Raw genomic sequence first — 26,830 nt, 5'->3', positions numbered from 1 at the left:
TCCTTGTCTCAACTCCCCACCCATTTCTGCAGCTTGGATCCCATCCAGACAGCACTGCACAGAGCAGTCATCAAGAATAGAACTGCAGCAGTTCAAAGCTTTTGAAAGCATGCAAGCAGAGGTCTCTGCATCCTTCTTGGCTGCAACTGCAGCCCTTCAGGACACAGAGAAAGAGCTCAACTACAAATCAAGCTGTACGGGCGCACAAATGCCAGTGCCTTGTTCACAGTTCTAGTGGCTGTTTTTAGATATTGTGCCATGCAAGTTGTTTATACAACAAAACACACCAACGTTGCCAGTAACTGGGCTCTGCATTAAGAGCTTTGTTACCAGAAGCACTCATCCCATGTAAATCTGAGTCAGTTTCTTAAAATAGAGAGCCTGAAAATAAACATCAGCTAAGTATTAATATCATGAATGCTATCTAGCAGCAGAAACACATTCATTACATACGTGTTCAACTTGGACATTGGATAGGAATGGTCAGAACAGGCAAAATCTGCTACTGCAAGTTTTTCTACATCTCAACTCCCCCGCAAACTTTGTTGCTCCCATGATAAGCAATTATTTTACTAACGCTGCAACAAACTGCACGTAAGCTAATTTAAGCAAGTGTCCCCTCTCTGTCTCAATATCGTGACTGCAGAATGAGGAGTTAAAGGTTAACATTAACCATTCAAAGGCCTTACCATACCTTCCTGTAACTCCTTCCAGAGCACGGCGGCCGAACGCTGCTCTGCCCGCAGGCTGTGCCGCAGGGAGGTCCAGCTTGGAAGCAGCACAGTAGGACATCCCCTTTGAGAGCACTCCAGAATTCCGCAGACTGCAGCTGGCCCATAGAGCCGGGGTCATCTTCTACCCTGAGCTGCTTCAGCTGCAGTTCTTCTAGGAGGGGCAGAACAGGTATTCCGACCGTGCGGCCTGTAGGATGCCACATTCTCTGCAGTAATCATCTATTTGTTGGGTGGGAGGTGGGCAAAAATGGGCTGTTATGAATTGAAGAGATTCAATTCCTGGTAGATAAGATGCATGAATTGCCATTTATCTTGTCTCAGTCCAGACACCCTGCGCATGCTGCAGCAACAACAGTCCAAGTGTCACCTGCACTGCATCAGCAGTTATCCATCTCCCTGCTCTGCACTCCTTTACCACCAACATGCCGCTATGCGATGCGCTACATCCATCATTTCAGTCCCCAGAACACGAAAGCATCCTGGCTCTGGCAGGTGCAGAGCAGATGCTGCAGTGGTGGCTCAGCACCCAAGTTCAGTTCGTTGCTTTGCTACTTCTTCATCATGGCTGTTACTGAAATTGCTATAATAAAACCCCTCGAGGAGATGCCCATAGGCAGCACCATCCCTCATTGCAACTGAAGGACATCCAGGAAAAGGACACTGCATTCTACTTGCAAACAAAGGGCAAGGGTCTTGGCCAACTCAATTGCTAAATGACCGTGGGGGGAGCAGAGGACAGGGGTTGGCTGTCACAGTGCTGGCAGCAGCATCTTTCAGTTGTTCCCCCCCACTTCCCTGCAATGTCCTTTGTTGAAGAGTTCAGATAGGGCTTTTGCTGCAGTGCATCAAAGAGAGGGTGACTTGCCAGCAAACCACAAAGAGTTCCCTCCTCTGCACTTCTCCCCCACCTAACCAGAGCAGAGGAGCTGACACGTGGTAATTGGAGGCTGAAGGATTGCCTCACCTGTCTGCAGGTCCCAGTCTCACTTGTACCACCCCTCCTCTAAACTCCTCCAGGTACACTCAAGGATCCTGCTCAGTTTGACCCTTTGTGTGCCATGGCCTCATTTACACAGCTTCTCTGCAGAGCATCTCTTCCCTGAGAGATGCTGTTTCTAATAGCTCCATGGGCAAGAAGGCCTCAGAGCCAGGATATGATCCATTCCCTGAGGTCCATTCCCTCAGGGCTGCGACCCCATCCTAGCCCACAAGCTTGTCCATGGCCCAAGTTAACCCAGAGATGGGTTTCAGTGCTCAGTTTCTTCCTGCCTTCCAGTTCAAGGACATTTGCTCCGTGCCCATCTTTGCCTGGAGAGGTTCAAGTGTTGCTCTGAAGCACAGCAGGCACTTGAGCAGTTCCACAAAAGGCACAAGGAGACAGGCTGCATGTTCTGCTGCTGACAGCACTGCTGCAATGGCACAGCAGTTACTTCTACCAAAAAAGTGGGTTCGTCACAATGCATAAAGTTGCACTCAGGCATTCCCTATGAGAAAGGATGTGTAGGGAAGCACTTCTGAGCTTGGGAGCTATAACAGCACCTCAGGGATGACCCCAACCAACATCTTCCCCACTGTTCTTCCCCGTCTGATAGCGACCTTCAAATCTGAAAATCTCTCCCCTTAATCCTCTCCAATTTAATCAAAGTGTATTTAATCAGATGACTCTCCATCTTATTTGAATGAAGCTAATGACAACATACTTAGGACCGACGCTAAATTGCAGTCCACATATTGTAATCTCAACTTTTTTCACCAACAATTCAAGGTCAGCAGCTCATTCAAGGCCAATTCTGTGCTCTTGTTGAATATCTCATTGAGCAAGGACCTCATTTTGTTTTCACAGGATTCAACAATTTTTGCTGCTAAACCAAACGTGGGATAACTTCAGTGAGTACATCCTTGATTAATTTTGTTCCTTAAGAACAGAGTACTTTCATCACATGTAAGCTTTTCAAATGAGGTAAGCTTCACCCTCGGTTTATAAACAGTTATTTTCTGCAGAATATTGATGCAAATTAAAACCCGTTCAGATTTACCAAATTTCAGTTCTTGCTCACTCAGCAGTAGGGACTCTCCCTCCTAAAAAGACCAGTTGTCTGAAAAGCAGGGGAAAGGCACAAGGAGGGCAACTGAACAGCAAGCCTGCTGCAGCTCAGCGCTCCCAGCATAATTAGAAATTCTAATGGTTGAGCTGGAAAAATTACATCTTAAGGACATTTATGCCCAGGCATAGAAATAGAGGGGAAAAAAAAACCAACAAATATTAAGATTCCTGGCACATGGGAATTCTTGTGTTCACATGTCAGACGGGGATGGGCTGAAAGCAATTTACAGCAGCTGGTAAGGCTTTTTAATACACTGGTGCATCACACTGCACAACTGAGACAGCCAACAGCGCCTCCGCCCCCTGCATTCCCCATCACTCCACATTCTGCAGTGCAAGAGCCAAGTGGAAGAATCTGCAGAGGTTTTGCAAGCAGCAGCCTCTCTTCCTTGCCCCACTCCAAACCTTTCAAGTTTGTGGAAAAAATGGGCAGAAGTGCTGAACTTACTGAGGAAGGGCAAGGTTATCTCCCTGAACCAGCGCTGCTCGTGGCCTCCAGGTGGGGTCCAGTAGCAATTTTTAAATTCCCCTTTGTAGAAGATAAGGGACCCTTCCTCAGATCACCTCAATTTCTCCTCTCAAAACCAAACCTCTTGCAAGAAAGCAATTCACAGCAAGTTTTCTGCAGTGCCACATAATACCCAGGGAGCATATATTTAATTAGGGGGGCAGGGGAAAAGAAGCACATTATCTTGGAAACAAGCAGAATTTGTGAGCCTGTCATACATCCTACTACTGCAGCACATTGCATTTGACAAAGCACCACCAAGGGCAAGAGTTAAACTGCAGACATACCCAAATATTTAAAGGATTCATGCCTTTTGCAGCGGAGCATCACACAGAATCCATGACCTTCTCCTCCAAAAATACATGCTGTCATTTGACCCAGTCTTTCTTAACCGTTTTGATACCAGGCATCAGAAATGGATAACAGACAAAATCACCATTTAAGCCCCACTCATTCAGCACGTGGTGGAGCAGACTGCCCGAGCTCTGTGCCAATGCTGGCCTTAACCAAGAAGAATTTGGTGTGGCAGATCTTTAAGCTCATGAACCCCAAAAGCAGGCACCGGTGATAATCCTCCTTACAAGTTATAAACCTAGCACTTGTTTCAAGACACCTTACACAAAAACCAAACAACCAGCAGTGGCAGCCAGGCAGCCCAAATGCTAGATCTCATTCTAGCATTAATAGCAGCCAGAAAAACAAACAAACTCCTTTCCAGAACAGAGATGGGCATTAAAGGAGGAAATCAGCCAAAAAAAGAGTCTTTCACCAGATGCAGCACCATCTAGATTTCAGAAACACAATTTACACACTGACTCAGGCTTTTCAGTGCACTGACATGTTAAATTCATTCTTTCTGCATATTTATCACAGTGGATAACCATGGGCATGGTACAGAAGTCTACGGTGGTACCAGAGGTGCTGTGAGCTCCTACTATGATTTAATGTGTACTGAAGATGCCCGAGGTGTGCAAAGCAAGACCTGCTGGGGCAGCATTGGATGCAACAGGACAGAGCATTGGGTACGTCCTCCTTCCTTCCTTCCCTCTCCCTGGCACTGAGTGTTGGCTCATCTTTTGCAACCTGTCCTCCCATTGCTCAGCACTGAGGGGTTCTTTGCCCTTAGTTTGCTTTCAGTAGAACATAATCAGTTGTACTTCACCTGAAGAGATCACCACAGGACGACACTTCAGCACGTGCAAAATGCACAAGCCTCCATTCATCTCATTTTTGCCCTCTGTGATCATTCTGACTTTCTACACCTGGTACAGTCATCCTGTCAGGTTTTTAAGGAGTCCTTTCAAAACCATCTTGTGTTCACTTCTAGAGAGCTGAACTCCAGAGGAGGCAGCCATTTCCCTGGCAGTACCTTTTTGTGACTTCTAACGATTCTGATGAAGCCTGTTCTCCTGTTCAATTTGAGAGCAGTTTGTTTCTGCAACATGTTTTTGTTGTAAAGGCACAGACTGATACACTTTTATGCTAGTTGCCTTCACAGCACCCATATCTTGGAGCACCCTATCACCTTCCTTAGCCCTCAGTGATTTACACCAAGCTCAGTTACTACAATTTTGCTCCCATCCCAGCAGTTAGAGCGGTTCTTCAAAAAGGCCAAACTTAGGCATTCAAATGGAGTCTCTTACCTCATTAATATGATGACGTAAGGAAAAGTAAGTAACAGCCTTAGCAATGAGACTTCTTGTCTCCACATCACAACCAGTTTGAGGCTCTCTATCACTTTAGCTTTTCACTTACATCACACAAAGTTGAAGGTTTGCTCCTTGCTTTATCTGTGATTCCTTTTGCACCCTCAAGACAGAGGCCAGAGAGCTCTCATGGAAACCCCACAAGTTTCATTGCACGTAACAAAGACTTTGCAGCTGGCAATGCCTCCACTATCCTCTACCATCAGCTTGCGCTGCACGACCTTGAGAAACGGAGCCATGAGGGTAACGCTTACCTTTCCTACAGATCTGCCTGACTTTTCCCAGTCCTTGTGCAAGTCTAAGATAAAAACCACCATAATTATAGATGTAATCAATGTAAATACGCACTTACCACTCAAAACTGTAGACAACTGCCTCTGCCTCAGTGGGGCCAATGACACCCTTCCTGGTGGTGAAAGGCTAAAAAAGGGCAAGTTGAATACTTGGTCATTTCAGGCACTGCTAATGTCATCCAGCAGCAACTCCACGGCAGCCCCAGGGACCTAAACGGGCAGTGCGGTAACAACCAGCTGCTCAGTAGCTTTCCCCCCGACATGGGTACACAAAATGAAATCCCTATCTACAGGGATTTCAGCACAGCTCACTGCACTGCTATTTCAACAGAATCGGTAATTGCACAAACTGCATTTTTTCCCCCTTCCCCCATTAATTCATACAGCTACAAAGTCTGTGGGATTGGCAAGAAGGTACCTTGCAGTTAGCAGAGGTGGTTTTAAAATAGGGAAACGCGAGTTGCTGCCAAGCACCTCCACGTCCAAGTGAATTTTTATACTTTGCAGGTATAAACGCACTCCTCACACCATTAGCAAATAGCACGAGGAATGCACATTTCTCCCAGAAACGCGAGTTCTATTCCTGGAGCAAAAGGCTGCGCTAAGGCATTTCCAGGTTAAATTTAACTTTTGAAGGCTTTAATGCTCAGACGGCACGAGACCACCCTGCCTGGATTCACACGCTGCCTTCTAAAGGCCGGATCAGCAGACGCGAGCGCACAAGGACACGGCAGAAGGGCGCCGGAGCCGCGGTGTGCGCCGGGCACTGCGGGACTCCCTCGGCCCGGTGCCGGGGCACGGGGAGGGCGGCCGGGGAGGCTGCGGAGCGAGGCTGGGGCGGCCGGCGGGGCTCTGCGGCGCGGGGGGAGCGCCGGCTCCGCCGCACCCTTAAAGCCGCAGGATCCTGCGGGCTCCCGTCTGCCCTCCGCCCCCCCGACCCCGATCCCGCCGCGCAGCCCCCGGCTGAGGGGTGACGGAGCGGAGAGGTGCGGGAAGGAGGGGGGTGCAGGAAGTTTCCTTTCCCGAAGTGCTGCATCAGCAGCGAGCCGGCGCGTCCTGATGCACTCCTGCAAAGGCGCTGCAGCTCAGCACGGGGCTCGGACTGCAGCACAACTGCACCAGCCCAGCGGCACTGAAATCCCACCACCTGACTGGAGCAGCCACGGGCAGAGAATGCAGAAACAGAGCTCCCGACGAGTAATTGCAGTGGGTTTGATTTGCTTTTTTTCTTATCGTTTTAAAGAGCAGATTAAATAATAATAATAATAATAATAATAATTTGTTGTGATTCAGCCTCCCTTGAATCGGTCCCAAGGAGAATTAAAAAGGTAGAATGGAAATGAAATGGATTAAGTTTAATTAGCAGTCACCCACCATAAGCTGGACTTGGTTTAATCTCATATCAATTATAAGAGAGGAGGAAGGATTTCCCTTTAAAATGCCTCCTTCCTAATAAAAAAAAAGGAAACAACAATAAAAATAAGCATGCAAAGGAAAGATCTTCCGCTAAACCAGGTTAGGAAACCCTCCTTCCCTCCCTCCAAAGTTGCCTCTCTTACCCCAAATCCACTGTGCAGAGCTCTGCTTTCTCAGAGACGAAGTGCTGTCTAGAGCAGCAAAAGTTGCAGACTGCTGCTCCTGCGAGGGAGGCAGGACCTGGCATAAGTAGTGCCAGACGGGTCCTCGCATTGAAGCGATGCCGGGGGAGCCCGGAGCTGCTCAGACAAGCAGAGAAAAAAAGGGGGGGAGGGGGAGTTAAAAAGTCTTAAATCCCTGACACTGCAAGAACCCTGATCCTATAGGATCGTGTCTGAAAAGCAAGCTCTCGCTCTCTCTGTACAGCCCCATTTCCTGACGAGGCAGAGACTCGAGCCGTTTGATTGCCTGCTGGGTTTCCTCACCTGGTGGTGATGTTCCTTGCAAGGGAAGAAATGAAAAGCGAGTCAGACATCTGCAGATGCCTCTCACGCGTGCTCTGCTCCCACCTAAGCCGTTCTGAATTTGGGGGGCAGGCTGGAACCCATTCAGGAGCCAGCATGCCTCAGGCAGATAAAAGCTGGAAAGGTGCAGAGAGAACGCCCCAACTTTGCTCAGTAAGGACAGGACGTGAGAAAAAGAATGGAGGATTTGCCCACAGGTCTTAACCAAATGAAAATCTAGACAGAAGCTGCAGGTATTAGTGTTACACCTGAAAAGCTATCACAAAATTAACGAACATGCCAAGAAGCGCATGGCTTCCACAAACATCTGACTGGTCTCATTCTCCTCCGGAGATGTAAAGCAGAGCAAAACCTGATCCAAAGGTGTACTGCAAACCACCCTAAGTGAGCTGAGGCCTAGGAAAGCCTCTTGCCCTGAGCAAATTTAATTCCTGCCCCTTACTGGATAGCAGGTTGCATCCATTTCTCTCTCAACTACTCCACTCATGAAGCCAGTGAAAGGGTACCTCTGATGGAGCCGGAAGAGCCCTGTTTTACAGTGGATTTACTGTTTTCATGGCTGAGAGGTGCAACGAATCACAGAGACAACACAAGCCAGTCCATTCTCCTTGTGTTGCCTGAATGGGAAAGTCAGCGCTGTAGCCCAGAGAAGAGGTTGCTGAAGGTCCCAGTTACTGGTGGTTTCTACTTCTGCTATTCCAGCTCCAGTGCTAAGCGTGACAGAGAAAACAACTCACGCTCAAGGTTATGGCAGGATATTGCCAGGGGACACAGCTGAACCAGGCAGCATTTGTAATATTTAAGTGCCCTGCAGTGAACGGGCCCTGGAACCAGTTGCAGAGTGACAGTTTTGAAACATGTTATTTTTTCATCCACATACTCCAATGCACCACAGCACAATGCCAAGTGTACACGAGGGTCAAACTAAATTTACTGCTGCCTTTTGGTACCACCACTGAAAGCTTTTGGATCGAGTTTTCAGATACGCTGATTAGCTTCATCCAAGAGCCCTGGTGCCAACTGAAAAACCTTTCCCTTCCTTTTCACCTTCATTGCTCTTCCATTTGGGGATTAGCTTTTGACTGGACCACCCAGCTGTTTCATAACCCAAATGCACAGGGTCCCTGTTTGTGCCAGGTAAGGTGCACTATGTGCAGATGGAGGTTTGCATCCAGCATGCAAAGCATCACTGACACTTGCTCAGGAGAGATCTAGCTTAGGATTCAGGGGACTGAGGCCTGGATCCACTTTTTACCACTATTGTATAAGTTCTTAATATATGCTTAATTCTCAGTAGTTTACAACAGAAGAGCAAAGAGAAAGCTGGATATTCAACTCAGTATTTGTAATTACTTACAACAATTACTTACTCACTACACTTTGCTATTGTACTGCTGCAGTTATTGCATGGCAGAGCATGGAGGAGATACTCAGCATAAGGAATCCCACTTCCTCTGCAACCTTCAGAGACGCTCAGAAGAAGGCTAAAACCAGCAGCCAGAAGAGTATCCCCTGAATATCAAAGCCTTTTGCTGAGATTTGACATATCACTGCCAAGGTTTGGAAACACTGCTCTATTTCAGTGTTTCACAATACTTCAAGGCCACTCACTCTTCAAACCAGCAACACATAGTTAATCTGTAGTGGATGAGCAAAAACACTGCTCTAATGAAACAAAGCTCCAATTGCAATATGCCAAAGAATGCACTGAGCAGCATACATCATCCCAACACTGCGCCAATTCACTGCTGCAACGCAGTCCATTAATAGCAACACAGTTATGCATCACAGTGCATTTCATTTTGTTATAGGAGGACAAAGATGTCACGATCAAGAAGGACTCTGTCGTTAAACTATGGACTTAATTTTAATGTGGCATTGAGATAAGAGCACAGGGCTGTCGTTTAGACTTTGCTTTCCCATGCTGCTATCAGATAGCACAGAGAACCTTTGACTTTCCTCAGCTGTGTTCATGCAGCTCAGCTGTTCTGAGTGCAGCAGTGCTGGGCTGATCAGCATTTTGACATGCAGTGCAGCACAGCTCCATGCTGCATTGTGCCATCAGGTGCTGCCTGGGCCACTCTGTGTGTGAGACCATAAAGGTGATTTCTAGTGTTTTGTCTCCATTAAATAGTTTCCAAAGCTTCCTGGACAGAAAAGTAACCATACTGCTATAAGAAGCCTGGTATGAGTCAATGAGAAATCAATGGAAGAGGGACAAAGCGTTGCCCTCCAAACCAGGACCTGAAGATATGGAAAACAAAAGAGCAAAGATCTGCCTAGTTTAGGAAGCCTCCATTAATTTAAAGTTTTAATCTACCAGAAATGTGCTGTTTATGTACTACTCAACTTGTGATTATTACCTTAAATTTGAATCAATGTTGAATACTAGTAAGTAAAGAAACTGATTACCAGCACACTGATTCCCATTGCTGATTTCAGAAGTTCATCAGCCAGTCAATATTTACTTTAGGTACCCTAATTCTAAATCCTAAGTACATCTGGGGACCTTCAGGTAGCTCTGTGATTGCAGAACTCCCCACATTTTACAAACCAGGAAAAGCAATTTCTCTCACACCCAGCCCTGAAGTTCAGAGCACACCTGCACTGCTCAGTGGACACAGCATTGCCACAGCACAGCCAGGCCTTTAGGAGCTCAGCAGCTGAGCACTGCAAAAGCTCTCGGGCACAGCCTGACAGCAACACAGCAAATTACCTGCCTCGTGCTTCCTTCCAAAGTATATTAACCCATTGCAATATAGACTCAGAAACACTGATCAGTCTGGGAGCCACACGTGAAGCCTTCCGCTACTGAAAGCTCTTGGTGAAGCTGCTCCATTTCCTCAGTCCTCACAGAAAAGAGGAAGCTAATATTCCCCTACATTACAATGAACAAAAACATTTAGTTTCACAAATTCCAAGCCCCCTTCCTAGCCCAACTCAGCCCCAAACCAAATGGGAGACTGGAGGCAGCTTGTTTCAGAGCAGAAATATCTGGGGAAGGTGCCAGCACTTTGTCTTCCATCTGATGACCAAGCTGATGAGTGAATCACTTTGGTAGAACAGAGAGCAGGCACAGCTGAATTGATCACTTCTGTTCCAATTCAGTTCGAGCACGTGGTGAAGATGAGCTCTCCTCTCACCCCCCAGCTCCTGTTCCCTCCTTGCTGCTGGGAAGTGCTCACGCTGCAGTTGCATCCTGGCTGCTGAGGGATGCAGACCGCATCCTTGCTGCGGCAGTGCTGCATTGCTGCTGAAGGACTTGCCTGGCATCTGTGACAGAAGCTTACAGCAGGGCATTAAGTCATGTTTTATTCCCATGGCTGCCTGAGGACAGCAGCAGAGAGGTAATTGCATTAGCTAGTAATGCCATTTACTCAAGCCTCCCAGCAAGCCAGCTGCATTAAGACACTTTGCTGCTCCACTCAGGTGGCACACCTGCGAGCCACTCACTGGCCATGATCTCTGCAGCTTAAAAGCCCCAGTTAAAAAAAAAAAAGAGAGCAGACAAGCAATAGAACCAGAAGCTTTCAGTATTACTCTAATACTCTTTCACCTTGGAGTGTCTCAGCTTTACTTTGATGATAAGCTCTTTAGGAGCCAAGCTACCCGGGCAGAACCAGAGCAACCGGGTGTTGGGAACAGCACCTGTCCTCGCTGCAACAGGCTGCTGTGAGCAGCACTGGGTCAGCCCTCCAGCCTTCCAGCATAGCTTTAATTACTGTCCCTAAGCTTTTTCTTAAAATGGAATTTGGGGATTTCCCTCTTTCATGATATTTTAGGCTTCCAGGGAGGATGTTTAACCATGCACTGCAGACCCAGAACTCATTAAGTACTGCAGCCACTGACCTGACCCTGGAGCCATAACAAAACCCCCTTTTCTTACTTTTTCCTACACCAGTAGGAGCCAGGGGACTGCTGTTATGACTTTCATCTTAGCACAGGCTGGCTTTCCAGAAGCCACTAGCTAGTTTAACTTTATTTTCTAATAAGAACCCAGCTGCTATACAGCTGTTCTTTATTGCTTCATAGCAGCAGTTAACAGCCTTACTCAAAGTCATACAAGCTTGCTAGGCCAGGCCTTCAGAGCTTTCCTAAGCCTTAATGTGCTCAGTCCAGCCCCAGACCAGGCTGCAGCAGCATGACCAAGCAGGGCTCTTAGCTTATGGAGCAGCACATAAGAAGCCTTGCAGAATCAAAAATCTGCAGAGATTATTCAGTCATTAGCTGTAAATCAGTAGTAGCAGGTGCCTTCACAGAGCAATAGCTTTTAAGTATATTTCTAGGCTGCATCATCACAAGCATGCCTTACCTCTATAAGAGGTACAAACCCCCTCCTAGCCAAAGTTCAGCACTCTACATCCCAAAACTAGCTTGGGAGAACAGCACAGAAAGGCAACTCAGTCCACTACACTCAGCTCCCATTTTACATTGCTTTTCCTATTCCCAATCTTTAAAAAAAGAACAAAAAAAACACCACTTGCAGTTGCTTTGCTCAAACACAGCCTTTACCTATAGCACATAAGAATTTCCCAAACTGATAAGCCAGGCTTATCAAGTTACTGCTTCCTACTCCAAAACACCTCCTCTCAAGACCAAACAGAACCTCTTCCTACAGCACCTTAATTTGCTTGTAGCTCCTTAATAGCCTGTTCCTTGCTAACAAACCTTTATTCCTTTATTGGCATCACGTGTGTCAGCTGTCACACCGGCCCTACTTCCCTTAAAGGAACATGCAGCTGAGCATGCCTGAAAAGACACTGACAAAAGCATGCTTTCTTCTTGACAAAAGTACGTTCTGATCCAAACCATCATCCAGATAAAATCTTCCTTGCCCCAAATTATGAGATGTTAGAGCTCCTTAATGAAAAAGCTGAGATATTTTTAACGTAGTCAAAAAACCTATTTTATCTTGACCTTCAGCTCAGAAATAGCTGCACCATTTTTTTTAGAGACTTCAAAAAAAAAAAAAGAAAGAAAGAAAGAAAAAAAAAATTGCATAAAGCAGAGCCCCCACATGCAGTTCCTTCTTCATGGCATAGTCGCTAGCTGGAGACTCAGCAGAAAATGTTAAACAACTGTCGCTGCTCCCAACTTCCAGCTCTATCTGTAATAATAGCAGGCTCAAGTGAGCAGGGCCTCAGCTGTTCGTCCCATTCAGTGTGGCATGCAGCAGGGAGATGTGCACCTCAATCATTTCTGCTCGAGTAGATGGCAGAAGCCATTTTTTCTTCCAGGGCACAAAGCAGGCCGTAACAGGGCCTCCCATTTCCTACCGCCTGCTGCACCAGACTCAGATTAGCCCCTGCAAGCCATGCAGTGTTGTCAGCAGGTCATTAATGGGTTAAACACACAGCTATGGGATATAGCATGGCTCCCTTAAGCTTCTTGCTAAGCATGCTGTGTAGTAACATCTACATGTGCTTAGGGGAGATCTCGAGTGCAAGACTGTTTTGTCCAGCTGGCTCTTTCAGATGTGTTATTTATCCCCTCCCCAAGTTGTATTGGTTAAATTTCATCACTTGAGCTTTGCTTGTGATCCACCCTCTGCTGGGTTTCAGAAATAAAGCCACTGCTGGAGGCATTCTACTCAGCCCAAAACTGCACCGGTAACACAGGAAGAGTCACAAAGCAATGTGCAGTGTGAATGAAGCAGGGCAGACTGCTGTCTCCTTCATCCCTAATTTGGACCTGCATCCTGCAGACAAACCTTGCTGCTGACAGTCACCGGCGCCTTCACAGTACCACAAAGGGCATTTATGGAATTGGGCACACGTGTAAAAGGAGAGGTGAGCCTGCAGAACAGGACAGTAGAGAAGGTTATGACATCAGGAAGTTACACTGTCAATATAATTCAGTTATATCACAAACACAAGCTGGTGTCACCTGTAATGAGAGCCCTGGTGCAGCACTGAGTCCAATGCTGGCAGTCCCTGAGTCTGATTGCAGCCTGCTTGGGTCTGAGCAGACAGCAGCTGTGCAGGCTACTGTATGCTTATGGAATTTTCATCCAGGAAAGTGAAACTTACGGCATTGTTCACCCAAGTGAATTAGAAGACAGCAGCTGAGTTCCGGAGAAAGCTTTGCATTGCAGCAGGACATTCCACAGGAGCGTTCTGCTCTATTCATTCCTGCTCGTTGGGGCAGTTTCATTTCTGCCTCTTTTCACTCCACCTTTCCCAAACCTGATGTGTCCAAAAGCACTGTCAGGCTTGCACTGCAACATACCCCAGGACGTGCCTCCTTTGTTTAGAAAATACGAGACCAGTGCTGTGGGTGCACACATGGTTAGAAGGTGGTATGCTGCAGTCACAATAATTTCAGAACACAGAGCAATACAAGTTCTGCAGGTAAACATAGGCGTTCAAAGATGTGGCTATATATACAGATAGGCAGGAAGTTGAAACAGAAGAAAACAGCTATGTTTTCCCTTGTTTCGAGATGCTCCTAGCCTCAGTAAAGGCCTTGTTCTCACGGTGCATTAGGAACTTCTCCAGCCTCAGTGGGAGAGCCCGCAGCCCTGGCTGTCCCGAGATTCCCTCCCTCCCGACCGTTACAACCATCGACAGCGGCCGCCAACCACAAACTCTCGGAGCGCAGGGAGGAGCGCGGGGCGGGGCTTTGTGCCGGGCCCGCCCGCAGCCTCCGCTCCGCCACCGCGCCCCGCTGGCCAACCGTGGGTGGGCGGGAGGTGAGTGGGGCGCCGCGGGGCGGGAGGGGAGGTGATGGGATAAAATGAGTTGAGATGGAGGGGTTCGGCTCCTAGCGGGGCTTCTCCCGGAGCGGGCGGCGTTCCCGTGCTGAGGGTGGTGGCATCCCTGCTTCGTGTGCGGGCTGGGCCGGGCATCCCGGAACCGGCGGGACCCCCAGGACGGTCGGTGCGGAGGGAGGCGGAGGGCAGCCCCTAGAGCAGCTTCCCGCAGCATCCTCCGTGCTTTTGGGTTCGGCTCACGCACCGATGCTTCGTGCCCAGCCCGTGTCCTTACCCCGCCGGTGCTCCGCCCGTCCCCTCCGCTCCGTACCTGTCGCTCCTTCCTGCGTCTCCGGAAAGCTGAGGCCGGGCGGTGGCAGCTCGCACTGCGGGATCGGCCCCGATGACCGGGAGATCCGGGGCAGCCGAGCGGCGGTTCGTGCGCTGGGCCCGAGCTCCGCGTTGCGCTGCGATGGGGCACGGCACCGCGCTGAGCTCGGCCGAGCGCTGCCGTGTCTCAGCGTGCCCGTAACGGGAGCCTCCACGGTAAGCCGCTGACCTTTGCAGGAGCTGGCGGTGTCGCTCCCGCTCCTGCCCGCACACGCAGGAGGGCAGCGCTCTTCTGCTTCTCGGAGCATCTCAGTAATTCATGCGTTACACGTGCACGGCCTTGCGGGCCGGGCCACGCCGTGCATCTGTTAATTGCTTTTTAAAGTGAGGATGCAGCAGTAGCAAACAAGATCCCTTCCCTTTTACCAAACAGTGGGGTAATGTGCGAGATTTAAAATGAGCTGCTGTCAAATCAGGGCTATCACAGCTGTGCAGGTCGGTGCCCTGAGGCGCGCTGCCCCATTAAACCCTCTGTGCTTTGCAGGGATGGGGCCCAGGCACCTTTTCCCTGCAACCTGATTGAGTAACTTGGTCCTGTTTGGTTGAGAAATTCGTAAAGGTTATTGCTTTTTAATGTGAATTCTGGTGATTATTTGATACAAGAGCAGTAAACAAACAGCCCTGTGTTTACTGTGCTGCTTTTGGGCTGTGTAGCAGTGTTTTGCAATTGGGAGTGTTGTGAAACTGGTTTTGAGTTGGCTTGGAAATGCCATGTGACTGTGTGGCTGAATCTGCCAGCAAGCTCTGTGGCTAATTCTCCTGTTTCTTTGGTGATGTGGAAAAGTATGACCCACCCAAGCCTTTCCCTCCCATGCGGGTGGCTGCACCTCGGCTGTGTTCTGTGCAGTGGGCAGCATGGGCCTGGAGCAAAGGTTGTTAAGAAAGTGTAACTATTATCCTATTGCACTGGGGAACTTTGTCATCTACATTGTAACCCCCTAGTGGGTAAAAGAAAAACAAACTTCTGCTTAAACATGATAATTATTTCTAGTGCAGGCAAAAGCTTCAGAGCCACACATCTGCCCCTGTGCAGTTGCTACCACTGTTTGCTGGATTTAAGTGTATGTGTGGAGATTAGAGGAAGGAGCAAGAGAGGGGAGGCAGTCACAACAGAGGAGTTGCACTATGGAGCTTTCCAGGGAAAGCAGAGGAGTCACGAATTGCCACAAGTTGCCTGCATTTTGCCCACTCAAAAACAGCAGATGTGGATGGGTTGAGAGCTGGAATGTTGCTCTGTGAGTTTGGTCATTTTTTCTTTGCTGGAATTGAGCCTTTCCTTGCATTTATCAGAAAGGGAACAAGCTGCCTTATCTTGCTTGCAAAATCCTGCTCACCTGACCATTGACCGTTGAGTCTGCAGCCACAGGAGGAGAGAGATCTGCAATTGGGGCTGTGAGGAAGATGAGTTTCCAGCTGCTTTTGCCAGTCCATCTTTTGTAAAGCTCCAGTGTTGCTCAGGTGAGTCTGCTGGGTAGAGAAAAATGAGATTTATGAAGACCAGTTCAAGCTAAGGGTGGGGAGAGATGTTCAGAAGTTTTGTTTGTTATTCTCTAGCTGACTTAGCTCCTATGTTGCTTTGTGATGGAATAGTGATTTATGTGGGAGTTTTCTAGTGGGCAAACCAGTCAGAACTAGGACAGCATCTGTGGTTCATCCCCTTTCCATTCATGAGGAGTAAGGACCAGGCCTTTTTCTTCAGTTAGGAAACAACAGTCCTAAGTAGGTCTGGGCAGGTAGAAGCTAAGAGCTTCTGTTTGTACAGCTGTAATAGAGCCAGTGAAGTGTTTTCAGGCGTGCTATGAATGTTTTTGTCTGAGGATATGCTTTTCTCTCTCCCCTTGCCCACGGAAGATAAGAACATTGCATTAATTCTTTTACCTAAGACCATTTTCCAGTTGTACTTTCATGAAGCTGCCATTTTAAAATGATGTAATCATACCAGTGCAAAGCTCAGTGAGACTACAGTTGCACCAGAATAGAGCCATCTACATTTTCCTTATGCTATCAAAAAATGGCTGTTAAAGGTCTTTCCTACCTGCATCCATGCTATGTGGGTGTATTTTCCTACACAGGTAGTTAAATGGTCTGAACCTATTGACCAGAACTAATACTTGTAATGAGAACAGAGGTTGGTATATTCACTTACTTCAGGATTTTTGTGATCACAGGTCTTTGCCCTGTTTCTAAGTGTAAGAACTGGGTGCGTCATTTCTCTTAAAAGAGCTTTATTTTGAATTAGAGAAACAAGACTAAATAAGAACAAGTAAAGGGTTTTTTTGGCCAGGGAGACCGGCTGTTACCGGCTCAGCAATGAGTGGGTGCCCACATGCTCTTCTCTGACAGAAAGCTGCACTTGGCAGAACACAAACCCAGCATTGTTTCCTGGCTGCATACACAACCGTCATGAGACAGCATCTAGACTGGCTCATGTCTAGACTCCGTTTTAAGGGCTAAACTGCTTCTTCCCGTGTTGTTTTATTGGACCATTTGTCTCCCAGTAGCTTGTTGGAACCTAATTCAGCTGTGTTCATGAGAGTGGTGGTCCACATGAGTCGTGGAAGTGCAGTGCATTAAAGGAGAGCCTGTGAGCTGAACCTGCCAGTGGTCGTGCTTGTCTCTGAGCTGCTATGACAATATTGACATGAAACAGTGCCAACAAAGCATAATGCCACTTGAGCAAAGTCCTAAACAGGATGTTGCTGAAAGCAGCAGCCTGAGTTTGCTAGCATGTAGGTTCATTTGTAGCTGGGTCTGAAATCTGCATTAGATTGGATTTCAGTTTCACAGTCTGAAGACATTGATATCCCCTCATTAACTCAGCCTTGGAAGCAACTCTTGTGCTACTGAAAGATCTTAGGCACGGACTGATTTCCACTTCTTGGTATGCACAAGGAGACTGCAGTCTATCCAAGAGCTCCATTTCCTGCTATGATTCAAATCGTGGAGCGGGGAAAGAATTGTGGTTGGGTGGGGGATCCAGGCAGAAGTCCTGGCTTTTGAGCCATGGGAGAAGAGGCACTTTACATTGTGTTTTGCAGTGTTATAATATGGACTGACTGATTTTTCTTCTTTAATCCTGTTCTCTGTAGTGTTCCTGAGCCTGCCTCCTCTCTCCCAAGATGTTGAGAAGAGTCCTGTGTACCATGTTGCTCATGGGAGCCTTGCCATCGCTGGCTGAGGAGTCTCAGGGCCACATCTCCGTGGTCTTGCTGGGAGCCACAGGGGATTTAGCCAAGAAGTATTTGTGGCAGGGTCTGTTCCAGCTCTACATAGATCAAGTGAGCAGTGGCCACAGCTTCACCTTCCATGGGGCTGCACTGACAGATCTGGAGCCGGGGCAGAAGCTGATGTTTGATGTGCTGAAGAAGCTCACCTGTCCCCCAGATGAATCTCCCAACAGGTGTGCTGTGCTCAAGGACCAATTCCTGAAGCTGAGCCAATACCACCAGCTGAAAACTGCCGAAAACTACACTGCACTGAACAGAGAGATTGAGATGCTGCTTCACCAGGAGGGGCTGAAGGAGGCCGGAAGGATCTTCTACTTCTCAGTGCCACCATTTGCCTACACAGAGATTGCCCGCCACATCAACATCAGCTGCAGGCCGCCTCCAGGTGCCTGGCTGCGTGTGGTGCTGGAGAAACCTTTTGGCCATGACCTGGAATCAGCCCAGCAGATGGCTGCAGAGCTGACAAGCTTCTTCAGGGAGGAGGAAATGTACCGGGTGGACCATTACCTTGGCAAACAGGTTAGAAGTGTGCAATGCTCAGCCCCCTCCAAGGCTGAGGGTGGCTGGGAGAGTGCATCAGCTCTGCATCTGATGGGAGTGATGGTCCCCTCTCAAATTCAGGCAGTGTCACTGAATGTGCTCCCAAGATCCATTGGTTTATGTTGCTCCGTACAGTTGTTTATGCCCTGCAGTGTGTTGCTGTCTGTCCCCTCGCACAGCAGAGGAAATGTGCAGATGAGCTTTTTTCCAATTGTGATGAAGGTTCCCTCTCTAGTGGGAAGCCAGGGTGTAGGGTTAAACTGTGTGTGTGCATGAGGGAGAGGTGCAGAATTCATCTGGTCTTCTCAGCAAGGTCAGGGCTTTGGTTTTGCTGAGTAAGCCCTTTCCCTCTCACAGTTCTTCCATCTCACTGCACAGGCCCTTTGCTAGCCGTGGCTTCTAGAAGCAGTTTTTAATTTGATATGGTATGAAGCTGATGGGATGTTAGCTTTGTGAGATGATTGGAAGGCTTCATCATGTCCTGTGCTCCAGGCAGGGCGCAGGGTCTGCCTGCTGCAAGGATGGCTCAGGATGTGCAGCACTGCATTGTCCCAGAGGAGATGCATCCAAGGACATGCCATCCTTGTTTTAGAGAAATGTAATAGCACGTTTTGAAAGTAGCTTGCTCCAGCCGTGGCTCTGCAACCAGATTATAATCAGAAAGGTGCATGAACAAATATAAGGAGACCACCTCTGCTAAGAGGGTTTTTGTTTTGATTTGGTTTTGTTGTTGTTTCTTTTTTCTTTTTTCTCCTTTTTTACTGTTTTTTTCTCCAAGGTGGCTTTAGTGTTGTAAGCACCTGATCTGATGTATTTCACCTCTCTGGAGCTATATGTTAGTCCCAGGATGGTCTGACTCAGCCCTTTGTCTTTTTAGGGATATTAACTGAGAGCCTTGTAGCTTGCTTTTCAGCCTTTTTCACATGAAACCTCAGAATGCTTCAGCAAAACCTTTAATGTACAGTCAGTAGAGTGTTCTACTATGTGTTGTAGTAGGGCTAGGGTAGGGTAATTGTGTACCATCACAGGCTCTTGATGATTTTTCCTTACTCTCGCTCTCTCTGCTGTGTGGCCCTCTAGAGCTGGCCTCATCCTAGTGCTGAATGGGGCAGTGAGGAGGAAATAGAGATGTGGTAAGTTTTTGTTGGATCTTTCATGTTTCTTTTTGCAGGCTGTAGCTCATATCTTGCCTTTTCGAGATCAGAACCGCCAGTTTCTGGATCCAATTTGGAACCGACATCATGTGGAAAGAGTGGAGATCGTCTTGAAGGAGGTTGTGGATGCTAAAGGTTTGTGGGGCGAGTGTGCAAAGCTGGGGTAGCTAGGTGAGAGGGAGAACCAGCAGGCTTATTAATTATGTGAAAGTGCTCCCTGAGGCAGTGCTGGTGCAGAAACAAAAGTGCAGGTGGATGACATGCTGCTCCCTGGAAATGGAGAGAGACTGTCTTATACTTTCTGTGCTTGGGACTGAATCACCTTCCAAGAAAAGATTCCCATTGGAATTCGACTGCAGGTCAGTAGAAGCTTCACCTTTTTTCTGCTATGGAGCTTTGGAGGAATTTCAGGGAGCTTTCTGCAGTTCAGGGATCTTAGATGTCAGTAAGAAGCCTTGCGTTTGGAATTGATGCAATCTAAAACCTCCTCTGTTTAGTGATGCGATAATCTGGCTATTTTATTGGCAATCTTTTTTTGTTCCTGTCCTGTTAGTTATCAAGCTGGTACAGAGTATTTGTTTGTGGTATTCTTTGGAAGATGCTCTTGTATCTCTTGCTTGGGCATTGCTCAAACTGGCTTGTCAGTACCCAGGACATCCTGGTTTTGTCTGCCTCTTTCATTTTCTCTGGATACTAAGAGCCTTGCAGGGAGAAAAACTGAAGCCCAGAGTTGCTAGCATGGATATCCTGCTGAAGGACATGGCTGCAATCTCCCTGCAGTCCTGCAGCATCTGCTTTGCAGTACTCAGCATAAAGCAATGGGGAAGGACTGCCACCCACAGCAGTTCTTGGGATGTCAGGTGCCCTCAGTTCTGCAACATCAGGGTTGCTTTTCCACTCCCCAACCACCTCTTCTACCTTCCTCCCTCCTTCTCACCCCCAGCAACCACAATCTCAATTAATGCGACTTTACCAGGCTCTGCAGAATGTTTGGTTTGGCAGCCTAGACCTCAGCTGGGACCTGATTTTAGGAGAGGGAAGCACTGCAGAGAGGTTTGGGGAGAACAGTGCTGTGTGTGAGTAGTCCCAGCTACTCCCTGTGCCCTCCCCTCTCTGAAAAACATTGTCATTTTTCCTTTGACGTCTTCTTTCCTCTGTGTGGCTTCAGCTGCAGCCTGGCTCCTAGCAAATCTGCAGCATTGATTACACTAATGAATGTATCTTTGGATTAGAGCAAGGGAGATAAAAGTATCAATCAATAGGGGAAGCCTATGGCCATGATGTAGTCTGCAGTGTGCAGCCTGCTGCTGAAGGATTACAGAAAGGTATCTGCTTGAGTCATGTTTGTTAAAAGTACATTGTCTGTCTTCCCCTGAATGAGCAGTCAAGCAAGGGAGAAGCAGAGCTTTGTGCACAAAATTTTGTCTCTCAAGGGCATGGCTCAGCCAGAGCCTCCTGAGGACAGAAAATCAGGGGAAAAGAGGCAGAGAAGAGTGCTGCTCTTTCTGCCAGGGTGAAATCTTCATTTTGGTAGCAGGGGCATTTCAGAAACCCGTCTGAAGGGGAAGGAGAGGCTTGATAGGCTCATGGTAACTTTTAGATCAGAAGGAGAGCAGCGCAAACCAGTTTTGGTCTTCTGGGCACACGCATAGCACAAAGCAGGGCTGCAGAACACTCAGTTCATTTATCAGTGTCTTACCTCCTCACTGTCCTCAGGCCGCACCAGTTTCTATGAGCAGTATGGCGTCATCCGGGATGTGCTGCAGAACCACCTCACTGAGGCCCTGATGTTCCTGACCATGGAGCTCCCAGGCAACCTGAGCAAGGCTGAAGAAGTCTTGCAGTGCAAGCTGCAGGCCCTGCAGTCCTTGCGAGGCCTGGAGAAACAGAGTGTTGTGCTGGGTCAGTATCAGGCGTATGCCAGCCATGTACAGGAGGAGCTGCAGAAGGGGCAGAACTATGTCAGCACAACACCAACCTTTGCAGGTGAGTTTTTTCTTCTGGGTTCTGGAGAGGAGGAGTACTCTAGAGCCAAGGGGAGCAGGAGATGAGAATCCTTGCTCCATGACACTGGACCTCACAGCTGACATGGGGGTAACTCCAGGCATCCACAAACATGGTACCTTGGACCTGTAAAAACATAGAACTGTTGTCATTTTTGTTAATGAATACTGCTACAAATGGGAAGCACTGCATAAGAGCAAAGTACCTTTATTCTTGCTAAGGTCTGTGTGTTATTTTTAGAAGTGGCCTGCAAACTTCTTTGCTTTCTTACAGAGTTGCTCTCTACATTTGAAGGATAAAGCATTAGGAATTCTTTGGTAGACCACCAGGCCACCTCTAGCTGTGCTGTGTTTTCTTAACATCAAAGGTTTTGTCTGAACGATATTCATGCTTAGAAATACCTTTCCTTCAAGGCAAAAAGGGGTTGAGCAAGTAGGATGCTTGGGAGGGAGCACAGAGGTACCTGGAGAGCAGTTAATCCTGTGCTGTTGTTGAAGAGCTAAATGTGGAGCAAGAGGCACAGTGAATGCCAGGGTTTCTGGGAGGTAAGGAAGGAGAGTGGCTAGATGACAGCTCCTCACAAATCTGCTTGCTGTTTAGGTGTCAAGTTGAATTTGGTAGCTGAGATCACTGTGTCATTTCAGGTGTGCTTGTCCACAGTGACAGCCTGCGTTGGGAAGGGGTTCCTTTCCTCCTTACTTCTGGAAAAGCTCTGGATGAACGGGTAGGTTATGTCCGAGTTCTCTTCAAGAACCGGGCCTACTGCACACAGAGTGAGGCTTTGAGGGATGCAGGGCACAGCCAGTGTAAACCCAAGCAGATTGTGTTCTACATTGGACATGGTGTGCTCAACACCCCAGCAGTGCTGGTGAGCAGGAACCTTTTCAGGCCCATCATGCCAAAAAGCAGTTGGAGAGAAGTTGTAGGGCAGCCTGACCTGCACATCTTTGGACAGCTGCTGTCTGATTACTACGTGTACAGCCCTGTGAAAGAGAGAGATGCGTATTCTGTCCTCATCTCCAACATCTACCATGGCAGGAAAGACTTCTTCATAACCACTGAGAACTTGCTGGCCTCCTGGGCATTCTGGACACCGTTGCTGAACAGCATTTCCCACCAGGCCCCGCGTCTCTACCCTGGTGGAGTGGAGAACCAGCAGTTCTTAGACTTTGAAATGGTGAGTGGGGAACTGACCTTCACAGTGGCAGAGCCAGTGGAATTGCTGAACCCCAGTGGGCCGATGCCAAGTGATTACAAGACGATCCAGTCCAAATTTCGAAGAAGCCCCTTGGTCTCAGCATGGTCCGAGGCGTTGATTTCCCAGCTGGCTTCTGATGTCGAGAAGGCAGCAAGCAGAGCCGTGGCACGCTCTGGGCAATTCCACCTGGCCCTCTCGGGCGGCTCAAGCCCGGTGGCCCTATTCCAACGGCTGGCAAGGCACCATTATGACTTCCCGTGGAGGCACACCCACCTCTGGCTGGTGGATGAGCGTTGCGTCCCACTCACTGACCCAGAGTCCAACTTCTTCAGCTTGCACAACCACCTCCTGCAGAACATCAGAGTTCCCTACTTCAATGTCCACCCCATGCCTGTGCACCTGCACCAGCGGCTCTGTGTGGAAGAGGATGGAGGCACAGAGCTGTACGCCAAGGAGATCGTGGCCCTGGTGGCCAACGCCAGCTTTGACCTGGTGCTGCTGGGGGTGGGCACTGATGGCCATACTGCCTCGTTGTTCCCCCACTCTGAAAACGGCCTGGAAGGGGCTCAGGCTGTGGTACTGACAGAGAGCCCTGTCAAACCTCACCAGAGGATGAGCCTCAGTCTGCCCCTTATCAACAAGGCCCAACAGGTGTTTGTCCTAGTTATGGGGAAGGGCAAACATGACATCACCACGCAGATCAGCAGGGTGGGCCATGAGCCAAGAAAATGGCCTATCTCAGGTGTCAGCCCCAGCTCAGGACAGCTGGTGTGGTACGTGGATTACGAAGCTCTGCTTGGGTGATGTTCCTAGTGTCCCTTCTCCGTGGTTGTCCTGGCTCTTACAGCCTGGATTTTCCTACACAGTGCCCATGTTTTTCTGTTGCCAGCAGCAGTTTCTGACAGAGTGCTGTCACCTTCTGGGAAATTGGTGGCCTGCAGTGCCTGTGGCATTTGAGCTCAGCTCAGTGTGCAGAGCTAAGCAAGAGCCAAGAGCCCAGTGCAGCATTGCTGGCTCTGCCAGGACTGAACCGTGACTTTGGACACATTACCTCACCTTGAAGTGCCTCAGTTCTCTCCTCTCAGGCTTTTGGTTGTCAATACTGAGCTACCTCGCAGACACAATGGAGACTTATTAAATTAAATACCTGCCAGAAACTTCCTTTTATATTCTCAGGTTTGAAGATGGACGTGGTAATGACATGTCTGTCTTCTGCTCAGCTTTGTCTGGGACACTGGTGTGGCCTCAGCAAAATAGGTCTCACGTGCACATGAGTTTGTTGTCTTATTCATGCAGCCCATCATGATGTCAGCCAGCACAGACGAGGGCTGGGCTCTCCTGCAGCTTTCATGGCATGTGTCCCCTAAATGCTGACACCAGTTTGTGAGCTCTCTGTAGTTCTGGGTCTTCGCCAGTTGCCAAGCAGCAGGGGCTGAGTCTATATGCAGTAATTTGCTGCTTTCCTTAAGTGGGTAGCTGGTACCATGGGGGATGGTGAAGGAAACCACACTGCTTTTTAGGCTGTTAGAGTAATGGGGACAGGGTGAGGAACATGGCAGTTTGCAAAGCTGTTATTTCCCTGTAGCACAATAATTATTAAGGGAAAACCTTGGTATTCAGAATAGTCATTTGTGTTTAGCCAGCAAAGGAGTGGTGTTTTCCATATCCATCTTCTGTGTTTGTCTCATTCTCTAAAACATGTTTTGTCTGTCCTCAGAATTGAAGCTTTAAAGACCATCCACGTGTCCCTCGTTACATCGTGCATTAAGGTAGTTACATGTTTGGGGATGGGGGTGGTGGGATTTCAGCTCCAGGACACTGACTTAGAATGGCAGGGAATTTTCTGCACGCATCCACTTTTAGTCATAGTGTCTGATGTTTGGGTGGTCCTGTGTGGAGCCACGAGTTAGACTTGATGATTCTTACGGGTTCCTTCCAACTTGGGGTATTCTGGATGGAGGTGACGGGGCTGGAGGTGATGCAGGGACCCCAGTGCTGACATGAAATGGCACCTGGACTCCAGGAAGCAGCAGTGAGTTGTGTGGCGTGGGGCTGCGCCACCCTTCACAGCCCTGTAGCCTCATAGGGAAAGTGGGATCCTCAGTAGTTGCTCCTGGAATTTGGTGACCCTTCACAGACCTGCAGTTCCACAGGATGTGGAAGGAAGGAGACTTTGTTTGATGCAGCTGGATGATAGGCATTGGCCTCAAATCCTTCCCTGCATGGGGCATCTGCTGAATTCGGGTAATGAGGATGCAAATCAGGCTGCAAATAATTGCTGTGTTCTGGCGGCACACGGAACAGTTTGAATGGCCCATGCTCCCAGGTTCTCAAGTCCTTGCTTTTCTTTCTGCTCATCTTAATGCAGAAATCAGAATTCTTATCCTCTGCTAATTGTGCAGATAAAAGAGTACTGAGCAAACTCCAGAAAGCCTGTTAATGGTCAGCAGTCCCTAGGCAAACAGTGCCAGGGAGAACATGAGCTGGCAGAAACTGTGGGCTGCAGGAAGAGGCCAAATGCTCGGGGAATGGCTGTGGTTTCTGGCAGCCCCCTCCCAAGCCTGCAGATGGTGCTGAAAAATGGCATTTTGTGTACTGCAGCTGACTAAGCAGAGCTGAGCTGTCGCGATGCACATCACTTGGCTCTTGCATGGGAAAGGATAGGACTTCTAGTGCAGCTGTATCATCTGCAGAAGAAAGATGAGTGCCTTACCTGGCCTGCTCCAACACCTGGGATGGTTGGTTATCCCTCTATTTTGTGTGTGCTCATCAGTACATTTGCTGCTGCCTGTTTTGCGGTTTCAGCTGGCTTAACTACCAGCAGAAACACAAAAGGGTGAGAATAAATTGCAGGGAAAGAGAATAGCATAGAAATGCAGGAGGAAGGCAAGCACTGCAGGCACCTTGGTGCAAGTGAAGTCTGGAATCAGAGAAGTTAACTGGAACAAGTAGATGAGTGCTAGCAAACACTGGCTCTAAAATATACCACAGTGGCTGAAACAGCTGTGCGGAGGAAGATGTGTTAGGTCTGGTATGTCCATAAATTTAAATGTCATTTTCCTTCTTTAAACAAAAGTAGCCATGTGAACTTGGATCTAGTTCTTGTGTGTTTGGGGTGATGGAACAAGTTATAATGAAAAATGTACCTATGTGAGAATAAATATCTTGTTACAATGGCAGAATCTATTCCTGCTTTACAAATGACTGGCATTTGCGTTTTCTGGTTTCTGCACATTCTTTTATAACGTTTGGCTGGTACCTTTCAAAATAAACACTGATCTTTATTTTTAGAGGGGTTTATTTGCACTTCTATATAGTGTTGTCATCACCACCAGGCCAAGAGCAGCTGTTCTTCAGAGCTGCAGATAGGGATCATTTGGGAAGGCCCCAATGGGTCACCCTGAAATTCATCCTGATCTTATAAAAATCCATTAGAAACTTGTGTGTGTTTTCCTCAGTGAGTGTAGCTGCTGGGGTTGCACTGTATATATATTTTTTTCCACAGACATTCCTTATAAGCTCTTTAATACTATCATTTGCCAAATGAGAAATAAATACTTTGCAATGTATAACGTTTGTGACTGGCAAGAGAGACCGTGGATGGGAAGAAGGGCAGAACCAGCAACGAATGTGATGGAGAAGAATGGTAGAAATCCGCTGGGCTGTAGGCCAAGGAGCAGCACTATTTTTATTTAGTGAAAGCTATTAAAGGGAGGCTGCACCTTCCTGAGGAATTGTGTGTTAACCTTTCTTTGCAGAATCAAATCCATGGAGTAACTGCTTAGAGTCTGTCTCTAAGTGAATATTGATAACAATTCCTTTTTTTGAATGACAAATGGTTTCTTCATTGCATTCCTGTGATTTGGTGGTGTGATATTTACTGTTTTACAGAAAACTAACACTGGAATTCATTTTTTCTCACTGTAACTTTTATAACTCAAGCTGTAAAATCTTATTTTCCCATGAGTAAATTTTATGTTTCCTTTCATGTTGTGTCATGAATAGAGATTTATATTTATAAAAAAAATAAATATTTTTTTAGCATTAATGTCTTTTAAGTTCTTTCAAAGCTTGACAGTCGTCTTGATTTATTCCCTTGCGTGCCCCAATCCTGTTGGTGATTAAAGCTCTCCTTAGGTGTTAAAGCTCTCCTTGTGCAAAGAGGACATTTTTGAATGTTCTGCAGTTTAAAAACAGGAGTCTTTATTATTTGCTCTTACTGGCCAAGTCTTTTTTTGGTGTGTGTATGATCTGAACAAGGCCAGAGCTTTTCAGAACAGGAGCAATTGAGGCTGTTTCAAGGTGAGAAGATGGACCCAGCACCAGGACATGAAACGCCCA

The 26,830-nt window shown here is 47.8% G+C and overlaps 1 protein-coding gene across 3 annotated transcripts; it reads left to right on the top strand.

Annotated features, from left to right (window-relative positions):
- Positions 1 to 13,905: 13,905 nt before the first annotated feature.
- On the top strand, positions 13,906 to 26,537 carry H6PD (hexose-6-phosphate dehydrogenase/glucose 1-dehydrogenase). Of its 3 annotated transcripts, none has more exons than XM_042883049.1 (6): positions 13,906 to 13,976; positions 15,657 to 15,824; positions 17,456 to 18,112; positions 19,305 to 19,422; positions 21,004 to 21,273; positions 21,936 to 26,537. In XM_042883049.1, the coding sequence occupies exons 3-6, from the start codon at positions 17,486 to 17,488 to the stop codon at positions 23,291 to 23,293; spliced, it is 2,373 nt and encodes a 790-aa protein (XP_042738983.1). In that variant the 5' UTR covers positions 13,906 to 13,976; positions 15,657 to 15,824; positions 17,456 to 17,485; the 3' UTR covers positions 23,294 to 26,537. The 3 variants fall into 3 exon arrangements, with proteins under 3 accessions (XP_042738983.1, XP_042738984.1, XP_042738982.1); XM_042883050.1 differs by lacking the exon at positions 13,906 to 13,976 and adding an exon at positions 14,068 to 14,522; XM_042883048.1 differs by lacking the exon at positions 13,906 to 13,976 and having other exon boundaries at positions 14,546 to 15,824.
- Positions 26,538 to 26,830: the final 293 nt, after the last annotated feature.

Source organism: Lagopus leucura, unplaced genomic scaffold (genome assembly GCF_019238085.1).
Source record: "Lagopus leucura isolate 7727_CA_CO unplaced genomic scaffold, USGS_WTPT01 Super-Scaffold_100037, whole genome shotgun sequence".
NCBI classification, from domain to species: domain Eukaryota; kingdom Metazoa; phylum Chordata; class Aves; order Galliformes; family Phasianidae; genus Lagopus; species Lagopus leucura.
Note: the sequence above shows the minus strand (reverse complement) of the source record. Positions and strands in the feature narration are given on the sequence as shown.